Source organism: Haliotis cracherodii, unplaced genomic scaffold (assembly GCF_022045235.1).
Source record: "Haliotis cracherodii isolate W230 unplaced genomic scaffold, xgHalCrac1.p SCAF_16, whole genome shotgun sequence".
Classification (NCBI taxonomy): domain Eukaryota; kingdom Metazoa; phylum Mollusca; class Gastropoda; order Lepetellida; family Haliotidae; genus Haliotis; species Haliotis cracherodii.
Genome location: NW_027266271.1, coordinates 3,688,052 through 3,707,115, shown reverse-complemented (window position 1 = coordinate 3,707,115; position 19,064 = coordinate 3,688,052). Strand labels below are relative to the sequence as shown.

General features: G+C 41.8%; 1 protein-coding gene across 2 annotated transcripts in view; it reads left to right on the top strand.

The window, feature by feature from the left end:
* LOC139463733 (dnaJ homolog subfamily C member 13-like) overlaps nt 1–19,064 on the top strand; it is a 510,967-nt gene that overhangs the window by 390,833 nt on the left and 101,070 nt on the right. For both annotated transcript variants that reach the window (XM_071244983.1, XM_071244982.1), the window contains one exon: nt 3,524–3,623. In XM_071244983.1, the coding sequence (XP_071101084.1) occupies nt 3,524–3,623 (100 nt within the window). The remainder of the gene's footprint in view (nt 1–3,523; nt 3,624–19,064) is intronic.

Sequence of the window (19,064 nt, the reverse complement as noted above, 5' to 3'; positions counted from 1 at the left end):
ATAAGCCCATAGCTAAGGCCACCCTACTCCAAAAGTCCAGGAAAGCATCCTTCCTTCTAGCCATGGTGACAGCACCAAGAGTTTCAGAATCATGCCTTGGACTGTTCTAGTCTCTCTCATGATCCATACAGGACCTCAGTCACTCTAAGATCGTTACCAGACTTTGTAGCCAAAAATCAATCTTCCACTATGGGACCGTTAAGTCAAAGACATTCCCATTCCTGCTTTGGGACCAACAGTGGATCACCCAGATAGACTATTATGTTCCATCAGAGCTCTAAAGTTCTATCTCATGTCTACAGATTCACATAGATGTCATCGAAGGAGACTTTTCATATAGTACAAGACAACAAAGACCTCACCAAGACTACAATAGCGGAATGGCTTAAAAATACTGTTGCAGAGAGTTATACACACACAGAACTCCACACCATGTTTTGGATCCTGCTGAGCTCACGAAATCAGAGCCCTAGCCACGAGTCTTACGCCATGGCTGACAGCTAGACACCATTAGAACAAGTGGTGTCTAGCTGTCAGTGGGCCTCACAGAACACTTTCACCAGCTTTTACTTGCGTGACATGCAACCGGACCTAGGGGCCATATATGCCCTGGGGCCCATCGTTGCAGCACAAACTACCTTGTTTATCCTAGAAATAACGTCTTTGGTAGAATGAGACGTTGAGAAGACTTCATTATCCAATACAGGATGTGACAAACCGGAAGTGATGCAGCACCGGTATTAGTGTCAAATTTAACAAGAAATAGACCAGAAATGACTTATCATGGCGAAAAAGATCAGCAAATGTAACGGTAATTCTAGTGAAGATATCCCATCTTTTCATGGACATCAACTTGTGACAACACCAGCCAGGGCACACATCCTTCACAAAACTGGAAACACCACATTTCTGTCTACCACACAGTTCACAGTGGATTGCCAGGAGCTCAAACCTCGTCTCCGACAAAATGCAGGAATCAAGGTTATTGTGCATCGTGATTTAAATGTCACGGGTCAAGGACTCTCTGACTGAGAACATCCTGACTTTACCAGAATTAGGTCAACTGACCTAATGTTAGCCATGCAGGGTCATTGTACCAGATTGGTTTGCATGCTTACTGGTACGTAATGCTGCAACCATTCGATCAGACACCTGTCGCTGTACATCAATGTGACCTGGGTGCTGTTGTACAAAGCAATCTTAGCACTAAGGTGATCATAACTCCCACTCCAGACTTATGACTGTCGTAGTGCTAAGGTTGTTTTGTACGACACCTAAGTCACGAACTTCAGTAGACATCCGATGCCATCTTGAGCAGTAACAAGGCACCTCCCTTCATCATCACCTCAATATAAGATTGAGAGCGCTTGTACGATATTGTACATAGGCGATTGGTTGGGGAGCGCATTTATTGAGTCTACATGGGATCTGGCATTGGTTCACATATGAACACAATTTTCCACATCTCTTCAAGACAAGACACAATCAGAAGCCCTCCTGTAGTAGATTTTTCACCTTAACAGTCTTGTAGACATCCTATTTTGCTACCTGTTCTTCAACAGCAGCTTACACCTTGTTAGAGGCAAGTGTTGCTGGGATTGCACACGTAAGCCCAGGACTTGACAATAAAAGGCCTCTGCACATACGCCCAATACAGCAGTTCCTGGCGTCTAAAATCAAACTGTGATACCATGCCCGGTTAATTGAACCCCCTAGATCCGTCACAGTTTTTGTTGGTAAATCAAACAAATATGCACACTCAGCCTTTGATATTATTTTATAGCAACAATGCATATGACTAAAATAGCAACAATGACATCATAATTCAAAATGGCGCAGCCGCGTAACCCGGGATGTCGCTCTATGAAGTCATCGAAATTCAAACTTGATGTTATTTACGGCAAATAAACATAATCCCTAAACTGTTAAGTTGATACTGACATAAACACAAATGTTATCCACAAATTAACATGGAAAAGTGCCTTTTACAGAAGATTAACGAAAACAGTACAATGCTATGCATGATAATGTTTATGTCTTGACCCTAACAGTTATCCATATTTTAAAATTACCCTTAAGTTTGTATTGCTAACAGTGACAAAGGTTAGCAAGTAACATACACTTGATATTATCCATGTCTGTTTCGAGCGTGGTATACAGGGAAAGGTTCACCTGAGGATGTGCTGGGATTTTATAGCTACGAATCAGCTACCAGGACAACCCAACAGGTCCTTCACCATTCCACCAATCTCTACGATTGAGGGGGATGAGGAAGATGAGGAAGAACTCTTATTGTGCCCTGTGACTGTGCATGCACTACGAGTTTTTATCCGTCGCTCCAAGACTAGTCGTGGTACGCATAAACAGCTGTTTATTCCAGTATCCCAGATGTCCAAGACCCAAGTCAGTTGCAACACCATATCTCTATAGTTGTGCACAGTCATCCTTCTGGCATACGAGATCACTATCCTTGATCTTCCGAGAGTGAACAGTCCTCATGAGATCCTGGCGATCACCTCAACCATGGCTCTGTATAGCAATTGTGCTATAAGGGCAATCATGGAATGATGTTTTTGGAGGTCCAGCACTGTCTGGAGATATAGCACTCTGGTTATAGCCTAGCAGGTAACCAACCCCCTACACAAATAATGAACTCCATTCCAGAGCCAGTCTTACCCGACTCGTGCAGTGTTTAGACATGCCTGTTATGGGGATTATTAGGTTTATAGCCTTGGCCCGGTAATTCAATTTTAAGAGTTTAGCACACGCTATTTTCTTCTGATTGTTTTTTATCTGGACTTATCGTCAACACTCATTTTCTATCTGTTGACAGGATAGAGCAAGCAATACCAATCGGCGCTTGACACACCATACAGTTTCCTTGACACATGTGTCTTATGAGAGTTTATCCATATTGAGAATTACATCTGACAGTACCGTCTGATATAGATGCATTAAGAAGTAATGCAGGATAAACTGAGTAAAATCTAAATATAATTTTACTTTTTCATACTTATCCTGCATTACTACATCTGAGGGCCCACCAGTCGCAGACCTGCCTCCACACAATATCTTCAGAAAGAAATTATTGCGGGTGACAAGCATAAAAGCTTGATTCCAAAGCAGGATTGGTAGAACAAAAAATAGATTTATTACAAGTTCTGACATCAATTTATATCTTGTAAAATTGGCCCCCCACAAAAGACCTATTACTACCACAGCTAGGGAGTCATAATGACACCAAGTTTCAAGAGGTTGCACTCAAGATTAGAGCCACAGATGATATTGCAAACATGAAGATATTTTTCGTATCTTATGCACCAATGTTGCTAACTCCCTGTTAATTTATGTCACCATAATAAGTTTCTTCATAATTAAGGTGAGCTACATGCTCTATTTTTCTTGTCATCTGACTGAAATGTTCTGGTGAGCAGTGTCATGGCACTATTTTTATGTCAAAGGTTCACTGACAATACTTAAAACATGGGACATTTTGTATAATATATTGTGGCTTGTTTTTCAGGTAATCAATTGTGTGACTGGATGTCAGGAGTGTGTAAATGACATTGCAGCAGCAGAGGTGCTGTCATACCTCCTCCTTACACTGCAGAGCATACCACAGTGTGAGTATAACAAACAAATTAGTACAAATGCAGGAAAATATATCAACTGCCCTAATGACTTGTTGGCATGTGCAATTACATGCTACATTGCTTTTTAGCAGTTTGATTTTTGGACTGATAGTATGACGCTTCATGATTAATAATCTTGAATAGGCCTTGAACTCTAAAGGCATGTTTGACTTTACTGTTTTCAACCTAATTATTCTTTTCTATGCAACATTTTGGTACAGATCTTCTTACACTGATCACGCAAGTGTAATTGTCCTACAATGTAATGGTTGGCTACAGACTACACTTACTAATGTTCTCATTTGAGTCAGAGAGCTATGACAATTTTGAAGAAGACTAGGAAGCTATCCAGACATGCCTTGTGACACAGCTTTTTCAGGAGAATTATTCTTGGTATGGGAGAAATCCTATCACAGTATTTGTCTCTCCTGTCTCTGACCCTCTAACTTGGGAATTTGAAGCTCTTTGAAGCGGATAAGCCGACCCCGTAGATAAGCCGAGGTGTTAATTTGACCATTGAAATACGAAAGAAAATGATATGACCCGCAGATAAGCCGAACCAGGAATTGAAAGACAAAAAACACTGCAAAGTCGGTGTGCAAGACATGTGCCGGTACTCGCAGATATTCAAAAATATAAGATGAAAAACGTTGTAATTATATTGAAAAAGTCATTATTATTTCTAATAAAGATTTAACAAACCAGTCATCCACTTTCATAATGTGGGAAGCTGTTTCTCGTGGGTTTTTTTAATCTCATAATGATCGTTATATGTTGCCATCAACAACCAAGCGCCATTTTGTGAATCGGTGTTTATAGAATTATGAATCCGTGAGAAAATATATCAGCTGGAGCGAAGACTCGCAGTTTGAATTCAGCATCGTAAGCATGGCGTTTTCGTTAAAAACTCATGATGAAAATGTCAGTCAGTAAAAATATACCAACTTTTATAACCCCCTTTACACCACTATTGTATGTTAATCCAATTGAATTAAATAAACTATCATACTATGAACACATTGAATGACCATCACTTACTCACAGGCTTTTCCAGTTTATTAAACTAATCTCTCGAAAACAAAGGAATTAAGCCCCTACTCCCAACACGATCGCTAAGCACCCACAACTTGAAAATGTTTGTGTAAACAACATGACAATACCAATTGGCCCGTTATTATCAATGCTCATTTCCTTGTGTATCGTGTTGCTTTAAACAAAAGCAAGCAATCACAGTGGTCACCGTTTGTGACGTCACAGGAAACAGCTGATCACATGTTTTTGCAAATGGCGAACGGAATAACTCGCCGATACAGTTGTTTATTTGCCTCTTTCAATAAAGGTAGACACTTGTTCACTATCAATTTATGAACTTTGCAAAACGTACGTAATAGATATATTGGCGATTTTATCTGGGGATTATATATTATAGCTGTGAATTACATATATTGCTACATGTAAAGATTGTGGAGTTTACGAAGAACGATAAACTTTGAACATTCAATTGAAAACTTATTATAGGAAGTAGTAACATGCATAACATTTGTATCCCCGGGATAAGCCGACCCCTTTCTACAGAACCTTTTTTCTGGTCCTCAAAATTCGGCTTATACGCGGTCATATACGGTAATGTTTTTGTCAATCACACTTTGGTAGTTGTGACACTGTAGTTAATCTCTATATCTTATTTTGGGCTGATTTTTCTCGGTTTGGTCACATAAGGAGTTACTTTTGGCGTGTTGTGGGAAAGGATTGCATCACCCTCACAGTTGTCGCCTGCAGCCTGCAAAGAGTGTGTGAAGCATTAGGTCACTCTGTTTAGCTGATGCCAGATGCTCTCAGTGGATTTGTTTGCCAAACTGGCTGATGCCTGGAAGTAGGTTTGGAAGAAACAGGCAGCAAAGTGATCTAGTGAGGTTGAATCATCTACAGCCTCGACAAAGTATTGCACCCACCCTCAGGTGAAGCCTCTGACTGCACCACCTGAGACACAGGGAAGTAGCCATGCCCTATCAGCACCGAAACAAGGGATAGCCCTCGACATTTTAAGCAGAAAGTTTGAGTCGGAGGCAACAGAGGAGGGAGTCCCGGCGCAAGAGGAAACCACGTATCTCGGATCAAATCCTATAGACCTGGCTTAGATTCTCCACTACTACTTCAACCTAATGACAATTCCAATTATGATGACTGACAGCTGGTTATCAAAGTTGTAAGTTATTAATACATGACATGTTGCATTCACTACTGTCACATAAAGGGTTTCCTTGTTCATCAAACCAAGTCCAAGGTCAATCAAGTACAGGATATAATTTACGTCTGTGCCAGATTCCAGTTTCTCAAGGGAATTTTATGTCCCCCAGGGGATTCATACCTACAGACCCTGTACATGATCACAAAAGTATGGGATCGTCCCAACAAGTTGCTTTGTTGGTGGATGTTTTGTCTGGGGACGCCCCTGAAAGAGTTAACGTACTGGGGAAGACTTCAGCTAAGACCACTCCATGCATGGATAAACTTTGCATGATCACCCAAGTTTGACACCTACGGTCAGTTCCTGGCAAACCAGATGATGGATCTAAATTGGTGGAATTGCACAGTGGAACTAATGATGGGAATTTCTTTAGTTTTTCTAGTGCCTGACAACTACCTGTTGACAGATGCCTCCAGTTCAGGATGAAGAGCACACATGGACAGTTCATTAGGCAGTCTCAAGAGAAGGGTCTGCATATCAACTGCCTCGAGATAAGGCAATCTAACACATCATCGAGACATGGAAGTATCTTTGGACCTATCTTCAATTCTGGTAGCTACGGACACCACCACAGTGGCAGACAGTTACTCCTGAGGGAACAGGGTTGTGGCAACAGAATGGTCTCCCTATCCAGAGGTATTCAATCACTGAATCAGATTACATCAATGGGATAAATCTGGAAAATGTTAATTTCATATTTTTGTTTGTGCAGTGATCAACATGGCCTTTCACCTGTTATTAACATTGAGTTCTACACAACAGATGTATATATTTGTCACCTACGTAAGGTTTTTCCTTTTATTTCCAGGTGTCATTTATCATTCAGAATCGTCCATGAACAATCACATTTCCTCTCTGTATCAAGTTACTATTTTCTATCCCAGAATGCAATATTTTTTCTGCAGAGCATGCTCAGTACTACGGATGTGACGTCATTTTGTTTATCTATATTAACAAGAGCCTCAATGTCGTTCAGCTTGTTTCCATTGTTCTCTCAGCTGTCATTATGAATCACAGTCATCCAAGGAAAATCTACAACAATCCTTTGCCATCCTGTTGTGTTATGCGATACAACTGTTTGTTGCTATCGTCACAATGGCTGACAGACAGCCAAGTTTCCTCTCACAGGAATGTAAACAGAAGCTCTCCATATTTGACAGCAGCTGATATTCAACGTCTGACAGACATGGGTGTCAATGTGCCCACTTCCTGGTCCAGACAGACATTAATGCAGCTCTACAATGAAAATCCGAGGGTGATGATAGGCACCAACAGCATGGTCACCACTGCTACAATCTCTCAACCAGCTCCAGTCAGTCAAGATCAAGGCAGTGATGTGCCGCTACAGAGAGACAATTCACAGGATTTTGCTCTGATGAATTCTGCTAGTGCCACAGAAAATACAGCGACAGTGTTTTCATTACAAAGGGAGATCGCTGAATTGAAGTCTATTGTCATGAACTTGGGACAACAATTACAACCTCCTACATGTACATTTACCAGCACCAGTGACAATGACAATCCCAGAGAGGAGTCAAGACAAGCCACAGAAGCAAGTAGTGATGTTCCCAGACAGCTAAACAGGGATGTGGCCTCGGATTCACTGCCACACATACACACATTTCATCCGCTCTAAAAGGAGGGTACAACAAGGTAAATATGTCAATTTAGCCTTGCTTCTTCAGGAAAATTTAGACAGAGTGTCAGATTTTGATGGACAGACTTTCAACTTATGTGATGAACTAAGGATTAATCGCTTATTAACGCTTGGAGAATTCATCAAGGCATTTTGAATATACGAGGATATATACTTTGCTGGCAATGCAGAGAAACGATGTCAACTGGACGGCCATGAACAGACAGTGATTGATTTGGCCATTCAGTATGGTAGGACAGCCGACTTTGATTACCACAGGTTGTTCACGGTAAGAGTGGCAGCCTTTTCTGAGGAAGGTACCAGCATTAGGTGGTATATACCCGATCAGAGACTATGGACAAGTGTTTCATCTGGCCTCCATCTCGTGCTTGTAATGTTTGCCATAGCATTACCCACAACACAGAATTTTGTCCCAATGTGGCAGACCCCAACAGACGACCACCTATAAGACCTGGGACTCATAACAACAACTGATCAATCAACAATCATCAGACCGACTCAAGGAGCCGTCCACATGTTATGAATCAGGGATGAGAAGTATGTAACAATTTTTAATGACTTTTGATGTACTCAGCACAACGGCCCATTCTTACATGTTTGTAAGGCACTTCACATGGACAATCCAAATGCCACACCACTGCAGTAGCAAAAGACAAGAACTGACTACCAGCCCTAGCGACATCCCAATATCCATTACCACCAATCAGTGTTACAAACTTGCAACTTCTTCTCATCCAGACAGGAACTTTGTTAAGTTTCTGATTCACGGTTTGGAGGATGGTTTTCCCCCCATGCTAAATTCTTTTCCCATGACACTGTTGAATGTAGGAACAACCTGTTGGCTCATAAGGCACAGATGTCGTCACTAAAGCTGTGGAAACAGACGTCACATGGGGTTATGTGATTGGACCCTTCGGGACACCACCATACAGCTTGTATAGAGTCTGTCCTTGAGTTGTCGCTGAAGGGAAATATTCAAAAAAGAAGAGACTTATTCTGGACCTATCAGCACCTCATGACAGCGAGTCAGTCCCTTCCTTACTTACCTGGTACAGAGCAGCCACCAGTTTCCAATTCCATACCCGTAGGGTACACCTATCCTTCAATTCCTTAATAATCTGCTCCCTCTACACCTCTCTATCCACAGGGTATCCCTATTGTTGCAGGCCGGCCCGGCCCTAGAGCTATTTCCCATCTGCAGGACATTCTGTGTGCGACTGAGCAGCCACCTTGTATAGCCACCAGTTTCCAATTCCATACCCGCAGTGTACATATACCCTTAAATTTTGCTTGTCGTGTGATCCACCTGGGAAGATCTTTTGTGTCCTACCTTATAGACTTATCAACCAGAATAGCCAAACTGCATCATCAAATTCCATCGACCAACAAAGACCATCGAATCGACTTGCGCATGTGGAACCTTTTCCTGTCACAGTGGAATGGCACATCAGTATTTCATGACGTAGAAGTGACATCTGCCTATATACTGATGCAGCTGTAACGGTTGGTGGCCATGGTGGATACTTCAATGGGGCCTGGTTTGCAGAGAACTGGCCATCAGAGGTTACAAATTCCTGGCCACGGAGCACGAATCTTCTATGCCATTCATGGAGCTGTATCCTGTCGTGGTTGCTGCTAAACTTTGCGGACATTTGTGGACACAGAGACGAGTGCTATTTCATTGCGACAACCAGGCCCCTGTGTTTATTATTAAGAAAGGTCGGTCAAATGCAGGGAGATTATGGCTTTGATGAGGACACTGACTTGGACTGCAGCTAGAAATAATTTTGTTCTGTCAGCTCAACATGTGCCCGGAATATACAATGAACTTGCTGATTCTCTTTCTCCGTTCCACATGGAGAAATTCCGCAGAGTGGTGCAGCAGGCAGATGTACTTCCGCAACAGTGCCCACCCAGCTCAGACATCATGTGGACTTGAACAGTTACCTCAGTAACCAGTGGTCAGCAGCTATCAGTCAGGGTACTAAATCTCCATACTCTACAGGCCTCCAGTGCTATGTAAAGTTTCTGTTGAAATTCAGCCTAGTCAGCAATCTAAGGAAAACAGTTACTCCAGTCCACCCTCCCAACGATAAGTGAAACTTATGTACAATATTTCGTGGCCCATTGTTTTGGAGTGCTAAAACTGAAACATGACACAGTGGAAACTTACCTGGCCGGCATCAAGTTCATGTACCTCCAAGCTGGTATCAAGACCCTTTTGGATGATGTATCTTCAGGAGCTGTACACAGACTACAGACTTTATTAAGAGGTTACAAGAAAATGCAATCAACATATACAAAGAAGCGCTTTCCTTTTACATACAGTGTTTTATGTAAACTAGTGGGTCAGTTACAAGCAGGTGTGTTTGGATATTTCAACGATCGGGCAATGCAAGGTATGTGCATAACTGCCTATTTTGTATAATTCCTACGAATATCCTACCTCTATTACATCATAGCCACAAATTCCCATTTTGGCAATAATCACACTATAAAATCTTTAGATTTTTCGACAGACGTCCTCTTCACTGCCAATTATACCATAGTCTTGAGGTAAACCCTATCCCTTGTCAAACTGCATCTGCGCATGCGCAAGGCGGGAAAACATCACTTCTTTCCCGTGTGTGTTGGATCAACAAGCAAAGTTTTTGCTCATCAATCCAAACACGTTTTTCAGTTTACAATTCACAGCTAGTATAAATCTGAAAAGATTTCAATAGTCAACCTACGATCATCATTGGATATAGGAGACAATCTACGATCATCAAGTTTTGCAGCAGACGACCTTCGTCAGTCAAGATTGCTGAAACGGTGGTATAAGAAGCAAGATCGTTGACGTAAGTAGGTAGATTTAGTTTACGTATGGTGGGGTATGGATGCATCCCCACTACCGTCATCGGGAGTCTGCTCGGGGTGTGGAATTGATCAAGCGATCGGGGACCGTCACACTAGATGTAGTACTTGTAGAAAGAGCACGTGCACTCCAAGATCAAGATGCACTTACTGCAAGGACTTGTCAAAAGAAAAATTTGACAAGCTTTATAAAGCCTTAAATTGTCCCAAATCAAAATCCAGGAGGAAGACAAGATCATCGGACAAAAAGTATGCATCGTTTCTCCCAAAACCAAAACTAAATCCAAATCAAATGTGGAAAAGTGTTGTTTCTCAGGTAAATTGACTTCCTCAGGGAAACACGGGCTCAAAAGAGGTGATGAATAAAGAGAACCCCGGTTTTTCCTTTTGAGGGAAAATCACGTTGCTCAACCCACCCGCCCAAAACTAAGGAGCAGGCATCTAGCTCTGGTCTTGGGACCGCAGCCTTATGCCTGGGTGCTACGGGTAGTTTGGTCACTCATGGGTTTCAAGAAACATTGGAGCCCAAATCTATTCCGTTCTCCCCCTTGAGTATGACTGAATGGTCTAAATCGCTGACAACATCCATGTCCGAAATGTTTGACAAATGTTTCCAAGCGATATCACAGGATATTAATTAAAACTAATTAATTAACTAAAACAACATGCAGATCTGAAGAATACGACAAGATCAAGGTCTAGTGATTCAGATAACAAACAAAAGTCCCGTGCTTCTCGGGAAAAGAAAACATGTAGCATGAGAATCTTACAGAAATAAACACCATTCTTCCAGGTGGACATATCAATCTTACACGCCCTACAGTGAGGAAAATAGTGCTAAGAGTTCCTATTATACAAAGCGTGCTCCTTCAGCTACAGTCACACGCGAGAATCGCATCTATAGCTCGGACAGTTATGCATCACCTAGCTATTATAGTTATACAGCACAATCCTCATGCAGCTCGAGCCAGAAATCGCAGCAGAGAGATAGCCATACACCACGTGATGCCGTTTCACCCCAGTGGCAAGAGCCCGGGGGGTACGACCGAGAGGATATTACTGGCGCTTCTCAAGATTGTACGTACGCTTCTCAGGAGGATACTAATAGTACGCTCACTGCCAAACCAAACGACTACTCGTTTAGAGATATCATCTATGAAATCCATCAATTGATCCCATCTGGTAAAGCCCCCAAGCAATGAGGCAGAGGATCCGGTGCTTATTGAAAGGGCTGGTTATGAAAATCCTGTGGAAAAAAGGGAAGGTTTTCATACATTTCAATATCCATCTTTCACTGAAAATGTGGTCACAAAAATGAATGCGGATTTAAATGCCTCTACCAGTAGAGCTTTTAGCATGCCTGTTCCTCACAAAGGGAGACATTGTTATAAGACTCACAGTTGTCCATTCCCCACATCTCCTACCATTGATGATGAATATTTTGAACTGGTCAGACACACTAATACCAGGATGAATGTTGAGGTGAGCAAATTCAAAGATTTTGACAGTGTTAACAAGCAGATGTTAAATATTAGCACATATATATGAACTGGTTTGCAGCAGGCATCAGACATGTTCTTCCCCCTGTTAACTGTGAGGAATTTACTGGCCAACCTTGTGACAAAAAAGTTGAGATGAATTTGGAACAAGTTGGTTTCATTCATAGTGCGCTGGATAACACACTGAAGATGCACGAAGATCTGCAATCTGCACAGGTATGGATGTCCACACAATTCCTGCTTACTCAACGGAATCATCTTATTCAACAGGTTAGACACAATATTTCAGATCCACTAAGACAAAGTTTGATGTCTCAGTCGATATTGGCGCCCCAGTTCTTCAACGGCAGACTAACCTCTGTGATCGATGAAATTTCACGCACCACTAATCAGAGATTCCCAAACTCCACTATATCATTGGCATCTACGCTTAATTAAAAGCGGTCTGCCAACATACGGTCGACGAGTCACACGAATCTGCCTAAACGCAAGTTCACCTTAACGCCTACTGCGGGACCAGTCGGCGGTCGTCTGTCACTATACGCCAAAAATTGGAAGTCAATTACGGACGACACTTGGCTGATCGAAGTGGTAAAAAGAGGGTACAAACTCCATTTCAAACAGTGTCCTGAGCTTGTAGTCCACCCCAAAGGACAACGTTTTTATCTAGTAGGGACCAAGTTAGCGGCCACAACGGCAATACGAGAACTACTAGACAAAGGGGCCATCAGCATCTTACAAAAGGCAGATACTACAAAGGGGTTTTACTCTCCAGTTTTTCTGGTCCCCAAAAAGAACTCTACAAAGATGCGCATGATATTAGACCTAAAGGTACTCAACAGAGATTACCTAGTACGTCCACCAAAGTTTCAAATGGAATCAGGAAAGAAGTTACGAGATTCCCTCAAACTAGGAGATTGGCTAGTCAGTCTGGACCTACAGGATGCCTACCTGCATGTACCTAGTCACCCGAGTTGTCAACCCTACCTACGCTTTGCAGTAAACAGTCAAAGGTTCGAATTCAACGTGCTTCCATTCGGAATATCAATAGCACCATGGCTTTTTACTCGGATTATCACCCCCATCATCGGCTTCGCTCATCTAAATCTTGTAAGACTCCACGGCTATATAGACGATTTCCTCTCAGCCGATCAAGAATTATTGCAGAAAAGCAAAACGCAATATTTCTGATCCAACTTCTATCTCACTTGGGTTTCCTGGTACATCCTGTCAAGTCAAAATTAATACCAACCCAATACATCATGTACATAGGGGAGAGGTTTCAAAAGGCATTATACAACCTCCAGAGGACAGATATCTGAGAGCTGTAGAAAAGATTCAGAGTGCTCTGGACCAACCCAGCAGGTCACGTCGTTGGTAGATGTCTTGCCTAGGCACACTGACATCAATCCAAGATCTTACTTACAGAGGGAGACTTCAGTTACGTCCACTACAAGCGTGGATGAACACCACCAGAAATATGGATCTGGAAGATAATTCAACCTCCTCACAGCCAACTATCGGAACTACGATGGTGGTTTCGGCGTCAAAACGTCATGCAAGGCATCTCTCTCATGTTCCCCCCACCATTACACCATCTATATACAGACGCATCAGGCGAAGGATGGGGCGCACATATGGACGACGTCACAATCCAAGGAATGTGGTCAGATCAAGACAAAAAATTGCACATAAATTGCCTGGAAATGAGAGCTTTTGTCCAAGCAATGAAGGCATGGGCCCACCTACTACACCACTCTTCGGTACTGATAACTACAGACAACACCACGGTGGTAGCGTACATACAACATCAAGGGGGCACGAGGTCAGCACTTTTGTTGAGGGAGGATACGCTTTTATTTGCCTTGCCAGACTCAGTGAGTTGCAGGGTAGAAGCACGGCACATACCAGGAAAAGTGAACATACTGGCAGACTGCCTATCCCGGAAAAACAAGATTGTACCCACGGAATATACTCTCCACCCCGAGGTATTCAAGTGGATAAACTCGACGTGGGATACCCCTCACCTGGATTTGTTTGCCACATGCCTAAACCATCGACTTCCTGTTTACGTCAGCCCAGTCTCAGATCCATTAGCCCTTCAGGTCGACGCCCTATCCATGAGTTGGCAAGGGATGTTTGCCTACGCTTTCCCTCCTTGGTCTCTCCTGGACAGAGTAATAAGGAAGATCGAGGATACAGATTGTCATAATTCTGATAGCCCCAGCGTGGCCTAACAGAGTGTGGTATCCAAGACTGATTCCACTTCTCATAGAAGAGCCGCTAAAACTGCCAGAACGTCACGATCTCCTCCGCCAACCGAAATCGGACATATTTTAAGAGGGGGGGGTGCCCCATCAGAGCTCTGAGATACTACATTTCAGCTACTCAGAACCACAGGAAGAAAAAGAAAACGGCTCTTTATCTCTTGCAAGCCTTCGTCAGAAAAGGACATTACTAAGGCTACTGTGGCTGGATAGCTTAAGAACACTATATCTGATAGTTATCGTCAAGCCCAGCTCTCTACACCAAAATGGGGAAGTTGCAAGGCTCACGAAATCCGTGCTCTAGCAACAAGTCTGGCCTCATGGAATTCAGTTTCCATCAAACAAGTGGTATAAAGCTGTAAATGGAGATCCCACAATACGTTTACTCATTTCTACCTACGAGACTTACAACACGATCTAGAGGGACTATACTCCCTGGGGCCCTTGGTGGCGGCCCAGGTTGAAGTCTCTCAGTAGCCTATCCACCCCCTGTTCTGTGGAAGTTAGGGGGGATGGGGGTGAAGATCCCCAGAAGTACCTCAAAATAAGGTAAGTTAGCCTTTACAATATGTCAACTAGGTTGGACAGATCATTGGCTAACATCTGGGATCATAGATCATAAGGTGATAGGGTTATTACATTGTTAGTCGCTCAGCGTAACATGTATAAATACTGGAGGTGTTGTCGGGGAAGACTTCAGAACCGGAATTACGTAAAAGGGTACCGTTTATCACCAATATATAAAGAGAAACATGTCATCAGCGTAAAAGTATGTCATTATCATACCTGAGGTGAGAAAAGTATTTATGCTTGTTGGCTATAGAGCAACAAGTATATAGATACGTCACAATGACAAATGAACCGGAGGTGACGTCATAGATGACCTCAGAACCGGAAGTGACGTCATAATGACCCAAGTGATGTCACAGGAGAATGAACCAATAGTGTCGTCATAAATGCTCTCAGAACCGGAAGTGACGTCAGAAAGGTCATCAACCGGAGAGGAAAACATATAAATGAGGTCAAATATCCACCAAAAACAGGTAACAATCATGAGATCATAAAACGCGAAGGACGCCACAAGTGCCAAATCTTCTGCAGGTTTGCCAAGGGTGAAATCAGGAAGTCTGGCATTGGTTCATACCCTGTTGCGCCTATGTGTTTCCCTTACTTTAATGCTGGAGTACTAGATGACAAGATCCCACCTGTCCCTCTGGTAAATACTGGCTATGATGTAATAGAGGTAGGATATTCGTAGGAATTATCAAACAATAGTTATCATTGTGTATAATTCTAAGAATACTACATCTATTACATCAGTAAATAGTCCCTCCCACCTCCCCAATATATCTTACATCTAGTCGAAGGTTATTGGAAAGAAGTGATGTTTAGAAGGGATAGGGTTTACCTCAAGACTATGGGATAATTGGCAGTGAAGAGGACGTCTGTCAAAAAATCTAAAGATTTTATAGTGTGATTATTGCCAAAATGGGAATTTGTGGCTATGATGTAATAGAGGTAGTATTCTTAGAATTATACACAATGGTAACTATTGTTTTATTTCTCTGTTGTGGAGAATTTATTTGTAGCTTGTTGTTTGATCCAGATGTACATCTAACAGTGAGCGATGTGCAATTTGAACAGGCACAACATAAGTGCATCTTAACCTTAAAAGCTTCCAAACAGATCCTTTCAGAAAGGGTGTGTAACTAGCATTGTGAGCTACATCTAAGACTGTGACCCTTATGACATGGTTTCAAGTTAGGAAGTTGAAGGGAGCAAGACCCAGTGATCCTCTCTTTGTGAAATCAAACTCTAAAGCTGTTACTAGAACTGTCTTCTTGTCCTGGCTGAATATTGCTCTCACCAGGGCAGGCTTTCATCCTGCATTGGTGCAGCAACTACAGCTGCTAGTGCCAGTGTGGAAGATCATTTGATTAAAACATTGGGCAGGTGGAATTTAGACTGTTTCACCAGATACATCAGAACACGTAGAAGAGACATTAAGGAAAGCCCAACAAGCATTATGCTGTGAGTGACTCTTTCTTTCACTAGGGGCTTGACCAACGTGTGTGTTGTGACTTACATTATTCTGCTTCTAATTCCTCAACCCACATAACTGAACTGTTATTCCTATCGGTGCAACTTACACTCACCAGTGCTTCCTGACACTGTTCAATCTTGTTCTGTGACATTACCTGAATAATATAACTCATTGAATTCAGTTTTTAATTCTCATATGTATTATATTTAACATTATCATCTTTTTTCACTTCATTTTATACTTTTCTTATCACTTTGGGGGCTCTCGGTTTTTACCTCGCTTTGGGCTCTGCAAGTCAATCATTCTGTAAACTATCATTATATGGCTTGCGTCCCCCAAAGTATTTTCATTTTCACTCATACACGCAGGGTTTCACCCTTTCTACTGACCCGCAGGTTCTCTAAATTACATTGCCCGCAGGGCAACCTTTTATATCTGGTATAACCTTTTTAGATCTACCCAAAGGGTTCTAAATCATTTTCATATACATTTCAAATTTTCTTATGCAACCCGCAGGGCTGCCTTTTTATACTACTTACCTGCAGGGTAAGTAACCTTTCCAACACCAAGTCAGCCCCCGAATCTTATGCCATGTCTTGTATATAATAAACATTTGATCGTACTCAATTGTTTTTGTTGTCACTGCACAAAGTGAGTACCAATAGCCTTAATAACATGATGAAAAGATAGCTCAGTTTCAGTCAATGGGTAAAAATGAAACAGGATGTGAGGGATTATTTATTTAATCAATCCCGGCTGGTTTGACAATGTTTGGACAGTTTGACAGTACCTCTCTACCTTTTTTGTGTTTTTATGTGTTGTTGGTCTGCAAAGATAACTCCTATCATGAAACTATTGCGAGTGTGTGCCATGCACAGTTTTCGCAGTATTTCCTGCTCGTAAAACTTTCCAGATTAACAGAACTCCTCAGCTCGATTTATTTGCCACCTGCCTCAACAACAAACTCCCAGTGTTGTCAGTCCAGTTCTGGGTCCACAAGCCCTGCAAGTAGATACATTATCCATGAACTGGAGGGGGATGTTTGGCGAAGTGTTCCCTCCATGATCTCGTCTAGAGTTCTGCTGAAGCTTGGAAGACACAGATTGTGTAATTATTTTCATAGCGCCTGTCTTGGTAAAGATGGCCATTGTGTTTTGGTTTTTTTTCTGTACGGGAGCCTCCACAGTCTTCGTCTTCATGCTTGGAAACTATCCTGTGGCACAATCTTGTTCATCCACAATTTACAACAGACTACTGGCAAGCTTAAATATCAACTCAAAAATGGGGAAGCTGCAAGGCTTATGACATTAGAGCTCTGGCTACAAGCTGCCAGTGGAAGTCCCATAATATGTTTTCAGACTTTTACTTACACAACGTTCAGACCGATCTGGAAGGACTCTATTCACTGGAACCCATGAAGATTTGGGTTAAAGTACTTTCGGTAATGCTAGAAAACTGCTTTTCTGGCTTCATTTCATTAATACGAGTCATAGGACTATAAAAAGAGCATATATAAAAACAACGTTAATTGCCCTAATCTAACCTGTCTTAACTGACACTGTGATTACCATTAAAATGTACTTTTACAGGTAAAATGATGATCAACTTAGAAAATATTTGTGTGTTGTCATGCATGTATGAAATGACCTATAACCTGAGGTTATTACCTAACACTAGTCTCGAGGTGATGACCTCACACCGTCCCGTTCATTCTCACAGGTGCAAATATCACCGATTTGGGGGTGGTCTCAAAATTTGCTGTTATTGTACTTAATTGACATGTGCGTTGATGGGGTAGCAATTTAGGATATGTACTGCATTAGATTTGCTTGGAAACATGATGGAATAGTTAATAGCTATGAAACGAGTAGTGGAAGGTATTGGAATCCAGAAGTAATTGTTGTTCTCCAGATGATTTCTTGAGGTAGCATCTATCTACAGTGATGACGTATATAAATCTGTACTTTTGAATGTTGTGTTATGTCTTGCCACGAGCCCTTTACACTTAGCCAAGATGGGCACAACAGGGTTGAGCTCACAATGTCTGACTGGCGTACGTAAGACAACTTGACCGTGTTGTGCCGCCAGCATATATGTCCTGTACTTGGGCAGTTTGTGCAACAGTATCTGATTCCCAGATGTTATATCAAATGGCGTTAGCCATGATAATGACGCTGATGTTTAAAGGGGCACTGATCTAAAGCAATTCCCTGGGACTGCATGGTTGCTGCCTTTGTTACTGTATTTTCCCGTGAGTACCCGGATGATACAGTAGAAATCTAGGCTAGTTTGCGACCTGTGCTGCGCAATTAGTAAGCACATTTGTCACTTTTATTTATAGTATAACGGCGTATGGTCACATTGATCAGTAAAATGAAATACAGTTTTCGAAATAATAAGGAAATGTAGGTATCTTTGTGGGTAGCATCGGTAAAGGTGACGAAGCTTTGATAGGTCACTTGCTTGGTAATTGTGTGATTTTCGTTTACACAATTTTGACTTGCAACACAAAGTAAATATTTCTCCTGAGTATTGCTTATTTTATCGTGTTTATATTTTTACAGTCAAAATGTGCCAAATTTTCACTTAGGAAATTTATTAAATGCCTAAATATTCAGATATGTTACAAATTGACTGAAAAATATGTCCATCTGTATTATTATAATACGAATTCCACAGATTTTTATGTTTAATTTCATCACCAAGAGACTGTAAATGTTACGATGAAAAGTACATAATTCTTGTGAATACCGTACCTCTATTACATCATAGCCATAAATTCCTGTTTATGCTGAGAATCACACTACAAATTTTTATAAATTTTCAACAGACGTCCTCTTCACTGCCAACATAACTAATAG